This window comes from Motacilla alba, chromosome 10 (assembly GCF_015832195.1).
Source record: "Motacilla alba alba isolate MOTALB_02 chromosome 10, Motacilla_alba_V1.0_pri, whole genome shotgun sequence".
Classification (NCBI taxonomy): Eukaryota; Metazoa; Chordata; class Aves; order Passeriformes; family Motacillidae; genus Motacilla; species Motacilla alba.
In genome coordinates this window covers 4,452,404-4,466,112 of record NC_052025.1, presented here as the reverse complement: position 1 = coordinate 4,466,112, position 13,709 = coordinate 4,452,404, and the positions used below count along the sequence as shown (strand labels likewise).

The 13,709-nt window shown below is 41.3% G+C and overlaps 1 protein-coding gene across 6 annotated transcripts in view; it reads right to left on the bottom strand.

The window, feature by feature from the left end:
* Positions 1–301: 301 nt before the first annotated feature.
* PEAK1 (pseudopodium enriched atypical kinase 1) overlaps positions 302–13,709 on the bottom strand; it is a 109,767-nt gene continuing 96,359 nt past the window's right edge. For all 6 annotated transcript variants that reach the window (XM_038147125.1, XM_038147123.1, XM_038147127.1 and 3 more), the window contains one exon: positions 302–7,664. In XM_038147125.1, coding sequence (XP_038003053.1) covers positions 6,510–7,664 — 1,155 coding nt within the window. In that variant the 3' untranslated portion in view covers positions 302–6,509. The remainder of the gene's footprint in view (positions 7,665–13,709) is intronic.

Sequence of the window (13,709 nt, the reverse complement as noted above, 5' to 3'; positions counted from 1 at the left end):
TATTTTTGGGCTGTTGCTGCCACTTGCCAGATGGAGCTGAAATAGTGCCAGCCACGGTGAGGCTTCCGGGGCAAATGCCAGAGGTGGGAGGTGGGGCAGTGTCCCGAGGACTGGCGGCTCCTGCAGCTGGGATGTGTGGCCTTGCCCAAGTGGGCACCTGCCACACCTGCACTGCTGCTGCAAACCCAGCTGCTCGTGGAATAAAATCTTCTGCTGCACTGGCCACATGCGTTTCCCTCAGAAATACACATTTTTGTCTAATTATCTAGGAAGGGGGAAAATCAGGCAACTGCAAGTTTGATTTGGAGTGTAATAAAACTAGTTTATTTACACAGTAACATGAATGCCACGGAGTACACAGCAAAGTACCACAGCAAACCAGAGTGTAACTGCCCCTGATCACAAAGGAAGGCTTGAAGTTTATATACTTATTTATATAAAAATGTGTAAATATCAATATGAAGCACCAGATAAAGCAATGCAACCAGGAATTCCAAATACAAATTACCCACAAGAATGGAACTGAAAAAAAGAAATTAAAAGAAATTCCCTTGTTCAAGGCATTTAAAGAAATCCCATTTATAAAAGTTCACTGATTTTTGAATCCCCAATTTAAAAATAAATTTCCCCCTTTTATTAAAAACAAGAACATATTCTTAAATGCTCAGCATAATTATGTTTTAAAAGAAAAAAACCCAAGGATTTCAACTGCAAAACCTTCTAATACCAACAATTCAAAGGACAAGGAAACAGAAGTTTTGAGTAGTTTTTGAAGAGGTGTTATTTATGAAATTACTATATTAAAATTTACACACTCTTAAAATATATATTATATATACAATATATAATATATATATATTTTTCAAGCAAAAAGGGGCAAAGAATACTTTTGGGATAAAAAATTCATATACATACATATATATTAAAACATGCCCACATGCACTCATATATATATATATGTATGTATATATATATATTTATGAACAAATATTTCTTCCATATAAAATAAAAGCTCCAACCTCTTCTAAATCCCTGAAGTATTCCCCTTAAATTTACGGAAAAAAAAATCTTTATAGTCGGAAGTAAAAACCAAATTCTCAAATTCTGTAGAGTGGTAAAATGCTTATGTACAGGTAAGTTGAGCATTTCATTTCTCACTGGCAACTCTGCTTGATCTGAAAGCATTCTGTGGTTTCCAGGTAAATGCTGAGTGGAGCACCAATGCAAGGAGACTTCCAGGAAATTATTGAAATTACATTCTACACCTACTCAAGATCACCATCCTTCTAAAACTGCATCCAGGTGAGTAAAAAAATCCATACAAATGTCTACCAGAAATTCTCTGCAACACAGCAGGGAAAAAGACTTGCTCCTTCTTTTGGAGTTGAGGGTGCCCTTATGAAATTTCTCCCCAGTGTTTTGAAAAGTATTTTTTGTGTGTTCTTTGCTTGAAGTCTTTGTAATCCACATGATTGTTTACAGAATATTTCCACAGGTGTATTTTTATAGAGGTATTTAAAATTCTGTTCTGTACTTCTTTGATGTTATCTTACTGCATAACTAAATCACAATCACATCTTTCTCTGTGCTGGCTCAAGGCCTCTGATTGTGCTCCAGGTCTTACAGGAGTTTTAGCAGAACCAACACCACCTCTGCAAAATCAGAGTAAAACTGACAGTCTAGTCATGCAGTAAAGTACTGTTTGTACTGGAAACAGTCAATTTAGAGAAAGGGGGAAAAGAAAGTGCATTAAAAGGTCTGACTCAGTTTCTATTGTATCCCTCAGAAAACTTAAAATTGATTTAAATAAAAACAGGATCATTTATTTTATATTTACATAAGGATTTGTTATTACAAAAAAAAAAGAAATTAATTTAGATGGGAATCTCAGCACAAGAATTCAGAACCAGATACATTTTATTTCAGCAGCAAACACATGGTAAAATTAAGGACCTACAGTATGAAGCTACTGAATAAATTCTGCAGGTAGCTGAACCCTGACACACATATTTTATTTAAATAATATATTTTTTTCTATAACATGTAGGAATTCTCTTGTATTAACACGTCAAGATGATCCATTCATACTTTGTGGGTAGGATGTGTGGAGCAAAAAAAGATTTAAGGTGGAACATTTTTGTAAATGCTACCTGCACTCTTCTCTGTGGGGCAGCAACGTGGTATCCTGGCTGGAGTTACTGATTTCATCAGTCTGAATACTGAAGTGAGACCAGGCTTCTGTAGCTGGACATTCCAGGGGCTCCAGAAGAAAATTCTGGATTCCCTCATTCCTAAAAATTTATAGGCAAGCTTTTACCAGTAGAGTCTCTTTAAATTCACCTGGTTATGCATATTGACTGGATCAGATCTGAGGTTTGATAATTAGTAAGAAGTAATTCCCGTTTAAGAAATACAAAACTAACCCACTTTCCACATCACCTCAGGAGCAGTTCTTGTAGCACTCCTGTTTGAACAGAGGTTTGCATTTCCCACCGCAGCCAGGGGTGGTGTGCAGCACCTCCACCACCTCCAGCAGGAGCAGCACGTTCCTCCCTCCCTGCTGCTCCCAGACAGCAATCCCCCTCCCAGCACGGAGTGTCTGCAGCAGATTGTCGGAGCAAGAGGCTTCTCCTGATGCCTGGTCAGGCTGGAACAACTGACTTGGTATGCACTGGTAATCTCCCTGTTCCAGATCCCAAATCTGAAAGCCCACAGTTTTGTTACTTCAGGTTTACGCTGTACTACAAACAACTGAAAGGAAGCCGTTCACACAAATCTTATGGAATAGATCAACCCAGTACCATACGAAGTACAGCATTTAATTTTGTAAAGTTTTCTGCGTCTTCACATGGGCAGTATTATTTCAAGGGCTGTTATGAAAAGAATAAGTTTTCCACCAACTGACCAGCTACATTTCAGGTTTTTGACAAGGCACTAAACATTGTGAATCCAATCACTGTGCTCTCTCTGTAATATTAGAGAGGGTTTTAATGGCTCTAAAAGGATCAGAAACCACTCATCATAATTCTTCAAACAAGCATTTGATTCTTCCAGAAATTAGTTTCCACTGGAAAAATCTTTAGAGTTCATGTTAAAAATATTTGAATGACAGCTTTTATTAATAGAAAAATATATATTTACAGTCAATACTGTTATCTTAGATTTGCAGCTCTTCCTATTTCTTGAGCTCAACTGAAAGTGCGACATTGCTAAAAAAAATTCAAGATCTGTGCACATATTCAAGTACGTTCTAACATGCACAGCCAGGGGTTTTGTTCCTGCCATACACAGGATCCTGTTACAAACAGAGCGGGTTTTTTTCCTTTTGCTTAGCAATTATGCTGTAGCATTCTTAGGATTTGTTTACAATCAGTTTAATGCATACATTCTTGTGTATTTACGTGGCACAGTCTGGTGCCAGGATGGAGAACCACCACAAACACAGTTGCAATCATCAGTTATGGGCAGATCTGCAAAGTCAGCCTCGAGCTCCTCAAGGAAGAACTCAGGCCAGATCAGGTTTGATTACATTGGCCATTCTTTCTTTTTTAAAGAAAAAAACCACACAACATTACAAATTGCTAAAGTTTACCCAGTGCTGCACAAGAAAGAGGTTGGTAGTGAACATCTATCCATGCTTGATTATACTGCAGAGCTAAAATGAGTATTGGTGCATCACAAAAGATACAAACTGAAGTTAGATAGCTAGAGATACAAAGGCGTTGGACCAGCTGCATTAATACATACAACATTCAAAATCCAACTTTGCATGTGCGTGCCGACATCAAAGTGACAGTGGGAACACGCGTCCCTAAGCATGGGAACACCCAGAGGCTTCCAGGGGTCGCCCCACTGCAATGCCAAGTGGTCCAAGAGTTACTCCTATGCCTATCTGAGCCAGCTGGGAAGTCAGGTGCACACACACACACACACCACGGAACAAACACAAAACCAGACCACAGAGAACAAGAAGCCCCACTGGCAGCTCAGCACACTGTCACTAATAGCTAGTAGGTAGTACACAAGTGACTTGCCATGCTCGGTGTATGTGATCTATGGGAGCATTGCCCTCCTGTGTCCAGATGAAGCAGGGCTGCACTGAACAGGAGATTCTTTGTAAAGGTTCTTCTACAAGCTGCTCAGCAGTAGTGCAGAAACTTTCTTTCCTGATGTAGAGGAAATACTTCAACTACATACATTGCACTTGGGCTTTTAATGCACTGTCCTGTTTTTCTGCATCAATACCACCATCCTAACCTTCTTGCCAAAAAAGAAAGAAAAACATACACATCACATTAAAATATATTATCCTCATCCTTGCCTGATCCTTCACTGATACAGGTGAATCAAACAAAAGAACAATCAGAAGTTTCAAAAAAAATCTTTAGAAAGGTAACAAAGACAGTCTATACTACGGCACAATCAATGTAGGCTTCCCCACGCCATTGAGCTGAGCTCTGAGAGATGCCAGAGAAGAATAACAGACACGTCAAGCCTCGATGCACGGCGTGGATCCAGAGCTACTCTCGCTGACTTTAAGCCTGCAGGACTGTTTGTTCAGTTTCCATGCATGTGGTCCAAGAATGCATATGTTGTATAAAGTGGCTATTTGTTTCAAGGCTGAAGTGAATTGATTCCTCACAGTTTTAACAATTAAAATGGAACATCAATCCATTAAAAGAACACATGGATATCTGTGCATTTATGTGCCAGGAAAGTAAAGGAAGGGGCTGCAGATCTAGCATCGGGTAAAGGCTGGTGTGTAAAGTGAACACTGTAATGTACAGCTTTAAAAAATAATACAAGAATTGCACATAGATCCATAGGAGAGAAGCACAGGCTCATAACTACGGCTGTCTGCTTTCCATCACCCGGGTCAGAATATTCAGGATCGCTTTTCCCTCTGCATCCAGATCTGTTCTTCAGAGCAACTTGGGAAACAACTCCTAGCCTAACAACACTGAGCAAAGATATTGTCTGTACAGAGGTTCCATGGGAAACGGCTGTTAGGGCACAGAAGGAAGTCATCAGTGGCCTCAAAAAGTGAAAAAGCTCCTTCAAGTTGAGGTTTTAAAAATTCTGACTCTTCAATCCTCACTAATTCCTGCTCTAGTCCAAAACTCTGTCTGTGATGCTCTTTGAGCTCTTCTGACAACATTCCATTTTTAGGGTGTTGTCTATAGAAACATTAGAAAACACTGGTTACAGCAGGCAAGAGATGGGCAGCCAAGCACTGCTGCAGGAAATGTGGATCATGTTGTTGTTGGTCGTGGCTGCCAAACTTAGCAGCTCCCTCAATAATTAAACAACAGTGTTTTTGCCCCCTTGTTCTTACCCTTCAGAGAACCGTGTCTGCAGTAAAAGTATCTCCACGTTGCCTGTTAGCTATACACAGACAAGCTCTAAACACTTCTATCTCCTGACAACAAACCTGCAGAGCCAATTTCAGTCTCACTTTGCAGTATGGCATAAGTGACAAGAGCAGACCAAAACAAAACAGAAGAGGTGGCTTTTATTTTCGTCCCTGATTCATAGCAGTGATTGTCAGAGAAGGTTATGCATGTCCCATCCATTTCAAGTCAGGCTTTAGTGCTTTTTGCGATGGAAGAGGAATTTCAATGGTCCACCATGTGTTGTATTGTTCTTGTATAAATGTGGTTATGGCTACAGTACATCAACAGTCCAGACTGGTGAAAGTTGCCTAGGAAATAGGATAAAGTGTGCATATGCTGCTTTTTAATGCACAGGTCTCAAGTTGAGGGTAATGGTGTGATTAAGGCAGCATTGATGAAATCATGGATCCATGGTTAGAAAGGATATAGGTAGGCAATGAGGCAGAGGAGGAGGGAAGAGCACTGAACACAGGTGCTAACTGCTCACTGACACTTGCCGTGCTCAGTGGGAAGACCACATCTGGGGAGGAAGGTACAGGTGGTGTAAAGTGTAAGAGAAAGATCAGGACCTGTTTGGTTGAGACCAAAGGAAAGAGAAGCACAGCCTGCTTGTGGGGGACTGACTAAGCTGACAGGAAATGTGTGGTATGTGGAGTGAAAGCAAATGAGTGTTTTGTGGCATGGTGGATAATTTATCTCACATTCACCACTAATCCATCTTTGCTTATGGTCACTGCTATTCACTAATCAATGCTACGTAGGAAATGACAGAAACTACCCAGAGGAGGAGGGCAATTTGTTTACTGCAGTGGTAGAAATAGTGGTATCAAAGCTTGCTCTCCTTTTCAACCAGATATGAATCAAGTTACATACTGTCTGATCCAAATGCACTGGTGTATGTGATCAATCCCTATCAGGCCTGGCAAAAAAGTAAAGTTTCTGTCATACTTGGTACAGGAGGCAATTTCTCCAATTAGAACCTATTTGCTCAGAGTTGCTGGCTTTGTTATCTAGGCTGTTTTGTAACAATTGTACAAAGCGTGAGCCCTAGTGCAGGCTGGAGCGAGGGCTGGGGCAGAGATGGGGATGCTTCACGAAAAGCAACAGGCTCTACAGCTAGTGCTGCTTCATGAGTCTCACAATGCGATGAAGTGAGTCTGTAGTGGCAAAAGCCAGATATTGGCAACAAAGCCAGTCTTCCAGAATAATTCCACAGTCCCTCTCCAAGGACTTCTCTGCAAACTTGATCATCAGCAGCGTCCTTTTTATATCGAGCCAGTTCTGAAGTATAGCATCTCTCCGTGAGGGGTTGGAAGATGTACTGAGAGCGTGGAACAAGTCCTCACGTGGACCCCAAAGCAGACACTGAAGGATTCCTTTGGCTTCGGATATCAAGATCCTCTCCGAAGGGTTGGGATTCAGCAGGCAGCTGGCAAGCTGTTGAAGCCCTTGAGAGTAGAGGGAACGGCAAGGAATCTTGGGGAGATCAGCACAAGTGTACTCCTTCTCTTTCAGCTCTGGATTCTCATCAAAGGGGTTGGGTAAGTGCAGCATTTCATAGATGAGGATGCCAGTCTGGAACTCATCACACTTCTTGTATTGCGTTGCGGTGATGATTTCTGGAGCCAGGCGGGACTGATCCCGTAGCACCTCAGGATCCACCATATGACTCTTCTGCTTGGCCTGCGAGAAGTTGCTCACAATTAATCTGGCTGGGCAGGCAGTGTTGGGATTGGGTTCTGTGGCCTCGGGGCTCAGGGGGCTGCCTCCCGGTCTGGAGTGAACCAGCAGCAGGTTCTCCAAGCGCAGGTCACAGTGGGTGATGTGATAGGGCTTCAGGTGCTCGAGGCCCAGGCACAGCTGCAGGAGCAGCAGGCACACCTGTCTCTCGTACAGGTCGGGGCTCTTGCTGTGGCGGGGCGCGGACTCGCGCACGAAGTCGGCCACCGTCAGCTGCGGGACCTCGCGGGTGATCACCACCACGCGGCTGCGGGGCTTGCTGATGGTGCCCTGCCCGCTGGGGCTGTCCCTGCGGGAGGCCTCTGGGCTGCAGGCAGTGTCTCTGTTCTTCTGCTCAGCATCTTTCTCCTCTTCTTCCCGCTCTTCTTCCACGTCCGGTGCGTCGTCATCCTCCCACGGGAGGAGGCGAAGTGGCACTTCAGCCAGGAAATGGCCACAGTCCTGCTGGATGTTGAAGTTGATAGCCAGGCTCTGCCGGATAGACAGGCTGTGGTAATACTGCTGGGATTCCTTAGCCTTGCTCTTACAAATCTGGGGGAAAAGAAACAGAACAGACATAATTATTTAATTCCTAAATTCTGTAGGTTTTTTTTAATATGTACTTTGCTGATGGGATCTCCAGTCTAGGCCTAAACATGAGCAATGAACATTTTTTTAATGAACTGACCTTGGCAGACTGTCTTAAGGCACCCAAACAGTTCTCATTGGCTAGTAAGCAACTGCAGAGCAATACAGGCAGGCATCTCTCCCTCTGCATAGATGATCCAATGGAAAATACAATTCTGTTTTTTAATCAGAACAGCAGCTGATACATGGTAATGGCACGGCAAAGCTGTTTGACAGTTATTTGTTTACCTGTATCATTTTATTGCAAGTTCTCTCAGCTTTGTGTGAAGCTTGAACAAGATAAAAATACTCAATAGCAATAGGGGATACAAAGAAATATGCATCAAGTATTTGACCAAACACTTAGCACATGGCTGAGTTAGCATGGCATAACAAGTCAACCCCTTTCAGCTGGGTGACTGATGTTTGCTCCTTGCCCATTGTAACTGGCACTGAAATCCATGAGCTGCAGCAGTGTCTCTGCAGTGAGGGGTGCATGTGTGCATGGCACAGGCTGCTGCCAGGCAGACTTGGCTCAGGTGATGAATGGACAATCAGTAGAACATGGTACCTTAATTGCTTTCAATCAATTATCAAGATCTAAAATATTGTTTGTTTTTTTGCCATATATAGTGTATTTATGTCCAGAAGTATCTTATTGATATATACATCATCAACATAGTAATTATCCTTATTAATTGTTTGCACTCCCGTAACAACTGGCAGCTCCAACCTCTGACAAAAGTCATTGGACAAGCCCTAATAGGGCCTCTGTTTCTAAGGCATTAACTAATTAAAATTACAAAGACTCATCTGTCTTGACCTTTGCATATTAACCTTAGTTCTACTAAATTCAGAGAGATCATTCACAGCATGTAAGGTTAGGTGTATGTTTTGACCTTTTACATGGTTAGAGTCTAAATATTCACTTGCTGTAATGCACCAACAGGTTTTAAATGCAAAGCTCAGAGAAGAATAAAGAGGAAGTCATCTCTCTCCAGATGAAGCTACAGCTTCCCTTAGCTCATCTCTGAAACCACGGAGAGGCAGATAAGTAAGGTCAGCACTTGTTATACACATCCACCACCACTAAGAACCCCAGATCTCATCCCAGCCCCAAATGCAAGCATTAGGTGACTTTTCTTCCGGTTTCTCATTTTTCCCCTTCTCAGAACTTCTGCAGCTAAGTTATAAACCTACCTTTCAGTAACACACACATAAATTTTTCATATTTTACATGCTTATGTGATTCAGAAATATAAATACGAGATTTAATCTTTTATGGTAGTTGATCAGAAAACTGCATTGTCCAGATAACCACAGCAACTCAGACAAAATTTGTATCATCATTCTGATTGTCCTTGTGTCTTTGAGACTCTGCGTATTTCCATACTTCACAAGCACTTACATTTCCCTACTCATTATGTACACTAAAACTGCCTGTTTGTAACTGCCACAGACCTACAAAACTGATTTGAAAAATGCATTTTCTAGTCAATTTTATTTATGAGAGGAAATGTTGATCCTTACCCTGTTTATACAGTGGCTTTTGCTCACTAAAATTTTCAAATGTATTTTACCCTGTTAGAGGTGAAGTGACTTCTCAGTGGCATGTGTGTCCCCAGTCCCTTCTCTCAAGGGTTATAGAGGCAAAAATATAGCAATAACCTTTGAATTATATAGAAAAAGAAAAATGCCAGCTGATTGTCTTTGAGACTGAAGTCCCCAGATTGACTGAATACTTAATACTGCACAGAAGACAGAACTAGAAAAACTATACAGACAGACTCATATCTATGTGTTGAATGTACACACATGGTGTGTATCAAATCTGACTGGGAGAAGAGCTATTAAGGAAAACAAAATTGTTCCAACTTCTATGCCCTTCAAGTCCATGGCCTTTCTCTTGCACAGCCAGCCATGGGAATACTCAATTCCAACTGCAGAAAAGGTTCAGCATGTTGTAATTCAGCCTTTAGTTTTTAAAAATACTTAAGCGACCTAATAAAAAAAACCAACAAAATACCTCATTCTGAAGGAGTTTAATTTTAAAGTCAAGGTTACTTGCTGATAAAAAATGTTGAGAGCCACACTTGGCCTTAGCTACTGCACTCTATTTCTTAATCCACAGAGGATTTCTAGTGCCACCAGTCAGCTAAAACTGATATTCTGCTAGGAATATATAATCCACAAAGTATGTGCTCTGAAAACAATATACACATCTCAGTTTGGTAAATATAAGGCTTTTTAAAAAGCTTATGGAAAGGATTTCTCCTTGCCAACAAGAAAAGAAAAGCAAAGGAATCAAGACTTTTTTCCTAGTTTCTAATTTCAGCCCTAGGAAGCCTCTTTTTCCTACTTCAGAGAATGTTCTCAAATTTACTACTGGTTCAGTTAAAGTTGGAGATAGGACCTGCACCTCTCAAAATCAGCTTTGGTTCCCTCATGTCAGTAAGCGTCGCCGATCCCAGACCTGGGAGAGTACAGAAGCACATTTTCATCCATGCTTTATGGATGTGCTGATGCTTTCTTCTCATTCAGATATGGCTGGCCACGCACATCTGCATCCAAAGGCATCCAGCTGTTGGTGCAGAGGATGTTTTTCCTGAGCCAGTGACCTGCAAGGCCAGTCCCCTCTGTCTCTCCAGCCTACTAAACCCACCCCAAAGTAGTTCTGCTTCTCTATCTTTATTTTTCTTTCCACTATTCCATCCTAAATCAACTTCACATTGAAGTGACAGCCCTTCTCCTTGCTGGAGAGATTGGCTAAAAATTGATTCCTGATTCCCATCCTTGAATATGATACCTTTACAACTGGGGAAAAAAGTAACTTTTCCCATCTTCTTTGTTTATTTTTGAAAATACCCAGCCCTTACTTCTCCTATCTTTATTCCTAACCCTCTGATTTGTGTTGCTCCTTCTGGATTCTCCCCATGTATTATTAGATCTTTCTGAAGAGTGGTACCTATAATGAGTTCAGTATGGCAGCTGAGACCTCTCCAGCATTCAGCAGAACAAAGCTTTGTGTCCAGTGATCCTCAGAACACTTTGCAGGAAGAATAAGTTACACTACTAAGTCCATGTGTTCTTGAAAACATTCAGAGCATTGTCCACTCTAAAGCAGGGAGCCACAGCAGGGCCAAACTTTCCCCAAAATCAGTTCTTAAATTTCATGAGGTCTTGCTTCAGACTCTTCTCTATATCAGTAAAACAGAATTTAGGTTATCAACAAACCAGACAATAAATACTAAATAGTAAAATGATTAAAACTGATACTAAAATGACTCCATTCATTAAAAGAGATTTTCCCTCCTTATTGTGCTGTTAAGGAATCTAGCCAATACAGGGAAAAAATCTCGAATCCCACAAATGGCCAATAGTGATGGCTTTTGGACACTTCCAGTCCTCTTGTTTAATACAGAGAAGGAGATGGGTACATGAACCTGCATGCAATATCTACTAAGACAAGAGAGCTGAGATCTGATTCGACATGTATTTTCTGCTTCTTGCTTTTTATTTACAAACACCATGAAGTGAGAAGTGGAAGAGGCAGCTGGGTTATTTCAGGCTGATTACATTGCTGACTACACAAACACTAAAATTTGTACACTGGGCACCCTGCAATTGTCAGGAGGAAGGGAAAGCTGGGCTTTCTGGAGGCAGCATCCAAACTCAGAGTGTGATAACAAATCAGACACCTGTCTGAATTCATAAAGCAGTTTCTAGAAGACAGACCTGCAGTAATCTGATGTTCCTGTAAGTGTCTGGCTTCTCTTCAGGTAAGTCTTGGGGTTTTACATTGCACTATTCAGATTCATTTACATTGCAGGTTCTACTCAGAAGTCTATTTTATATTATGATTTTGCAATAGAGTAGTAAATACTGTTGTTTAATACCATCAATGGGTAATTATTCTCACCCAAACCTTTTGTGCTGGAATAATTCCACTATCACCTAAAACTACCATCTGAATGACAAATATTTTAAACTTTCAAAATGGTTTGAGTTGGAGTCTAAGTTATGTGACTGAAGTCAGTATTTACATTTGAAAAAAATTAGGGAACAAACTGTGAAATTTATTGGCCTCCCTAGCAAGTATTTTTGACTGCTGGTGATGAATTGCTAAAGGAGTGCACACAGAGCTGCTTCTCTGCTTGTGGTGGTTAATTCTGTGTCAAAGCTGGGAAAAAGCATATAGCCTAATTTCCTTTGCATTTTTAAAGCTTTTTTCTGTTCCAGTCATCTACTCAAAAAGATGGAAATCCTGTTGCCTTTTACGTCTAGAATATGCTGAATACCTGTTTTTTGGCACAGGAAGAAAAGATGAAAATACTTTGACCAAAACACTAACACAGAAAGCAGGATCAATGAGTCATTTACTATTTGCTTTAATGAAATACATCCAGCTGAGCTATGAAGATATGGTATGTGATAACAGCTGAAAGGAAGGTGTTGATAAGGGCTTGGCAAGCCTTATTTCATGAGCTGATAAAGAGCTGGTTGCTCAAAAGATGAAGCAATGTTGGTGAAAAACTCTTCCATATGATGCAAGAAAGCAATGAGAAAAAAGGAGAGTACAAGTAGAAAGGAATGCAAAGTATCCATCTTCCTTTTCACTGGAATGCCCTGTCACCGTGTATATTTTCCTTAATGCATCCACATGAACAGAACGTCTGTCACGTTTATAGGGACAGGACAGGTTTCTTTATACCCTGCCATTTCAATTTTCCTCAGTGCTCCTAGCCCAAGAAGCAGGATTTGAACATTTCAGAGCTTCTACAAAATGTTCTGCGTTAGCTTTTCTTCTTCCTTTATGAGTGCCGTGGCCGACACTGCCATCAGCTGACTGTCACTTCCCCAGCAGGGAATCTCATTTCCACTCTGTCCCGTGCATTTCACACGGCAGCAGTGAACTTACAGCACGATGAGTATTGTGGGAAATGAATTTACAAGCGCTGCAAATGAGAAACACAGAAGATCACAAAGACGGTACCATCTGTGCCACTTTGTTGTATTGCACAGAGGGACAACTGCAAATGAAATTCTGTGTAGAATGAAAGCTTGCTAATCCCAAACTGATAGCTTGTTCTTGGCACAACCTTGTTTTCCAAGGAGGCCAGTTTGATCTCTGATTGACCTCATTTTCTTGATCTGGCCTTGGAATAGAGCTTTGACTTTTTAATGATGTGCCAAAACACAGAATTCTGTTTTGCTGTGACTGAACAGCAAATGGGAACGGGCTGGAAGTTGAATGTACATTGCTTTGTTTTGATCTGAAGCACAAAGTTCTGGGACAACCTTTAACAATCCTTCAGACAGGAAGCTCCACTAGGAAACTGAATTACCAAATAAAACCACCTTAGCACACTGTGACGAAGTAAACATGACTAGCAAGTAATTGTCAGCTGCAATACGAAACTGCCAGCCAAGTTCAGCCCGGTGCTGCTTACTTCTGCATTCCTGTGTTTTATACTGGGGACACAAACCTTACCAGGAATCCTAAGGTTTTACTGCTAGGAGAACTTCTGCTGCCCTGCAGCAATCAAAGCAATAAATTTGAACTGCTCCTTTTGAGCTGTTTGCACCTCTGCAATTGCTGTTACCCCACCTGACCAGCATTGCCACACGTGCCTGTGGCCAGAGCCAGCTGGGTTTTATGGCTGTTTTTCTGTGTGGCTTCTGAATCATGGCTTCTGTGAGTCAGCCTGTGACACTGGACAGCATCTGCTCTGAGAGTTTAATTCTGAAAGTGGAACCAGTTTATGTCACTGACACAGTAGTCATAGTGTCTGTTATTCCTTCTGAGTAATCACATTTATTTATTTATTTTTTAATACAAGACGTCCCTAGCACATCAGTGCCTTATTCAATTTGTGTCAGGACACTAAGAACAGAACTCATCCAATCTGCTGGGTCCAAAGAGCTGGTGCTCTGTGCTGCTTTTACTTTGGTGTAACCTTTTCACCACAT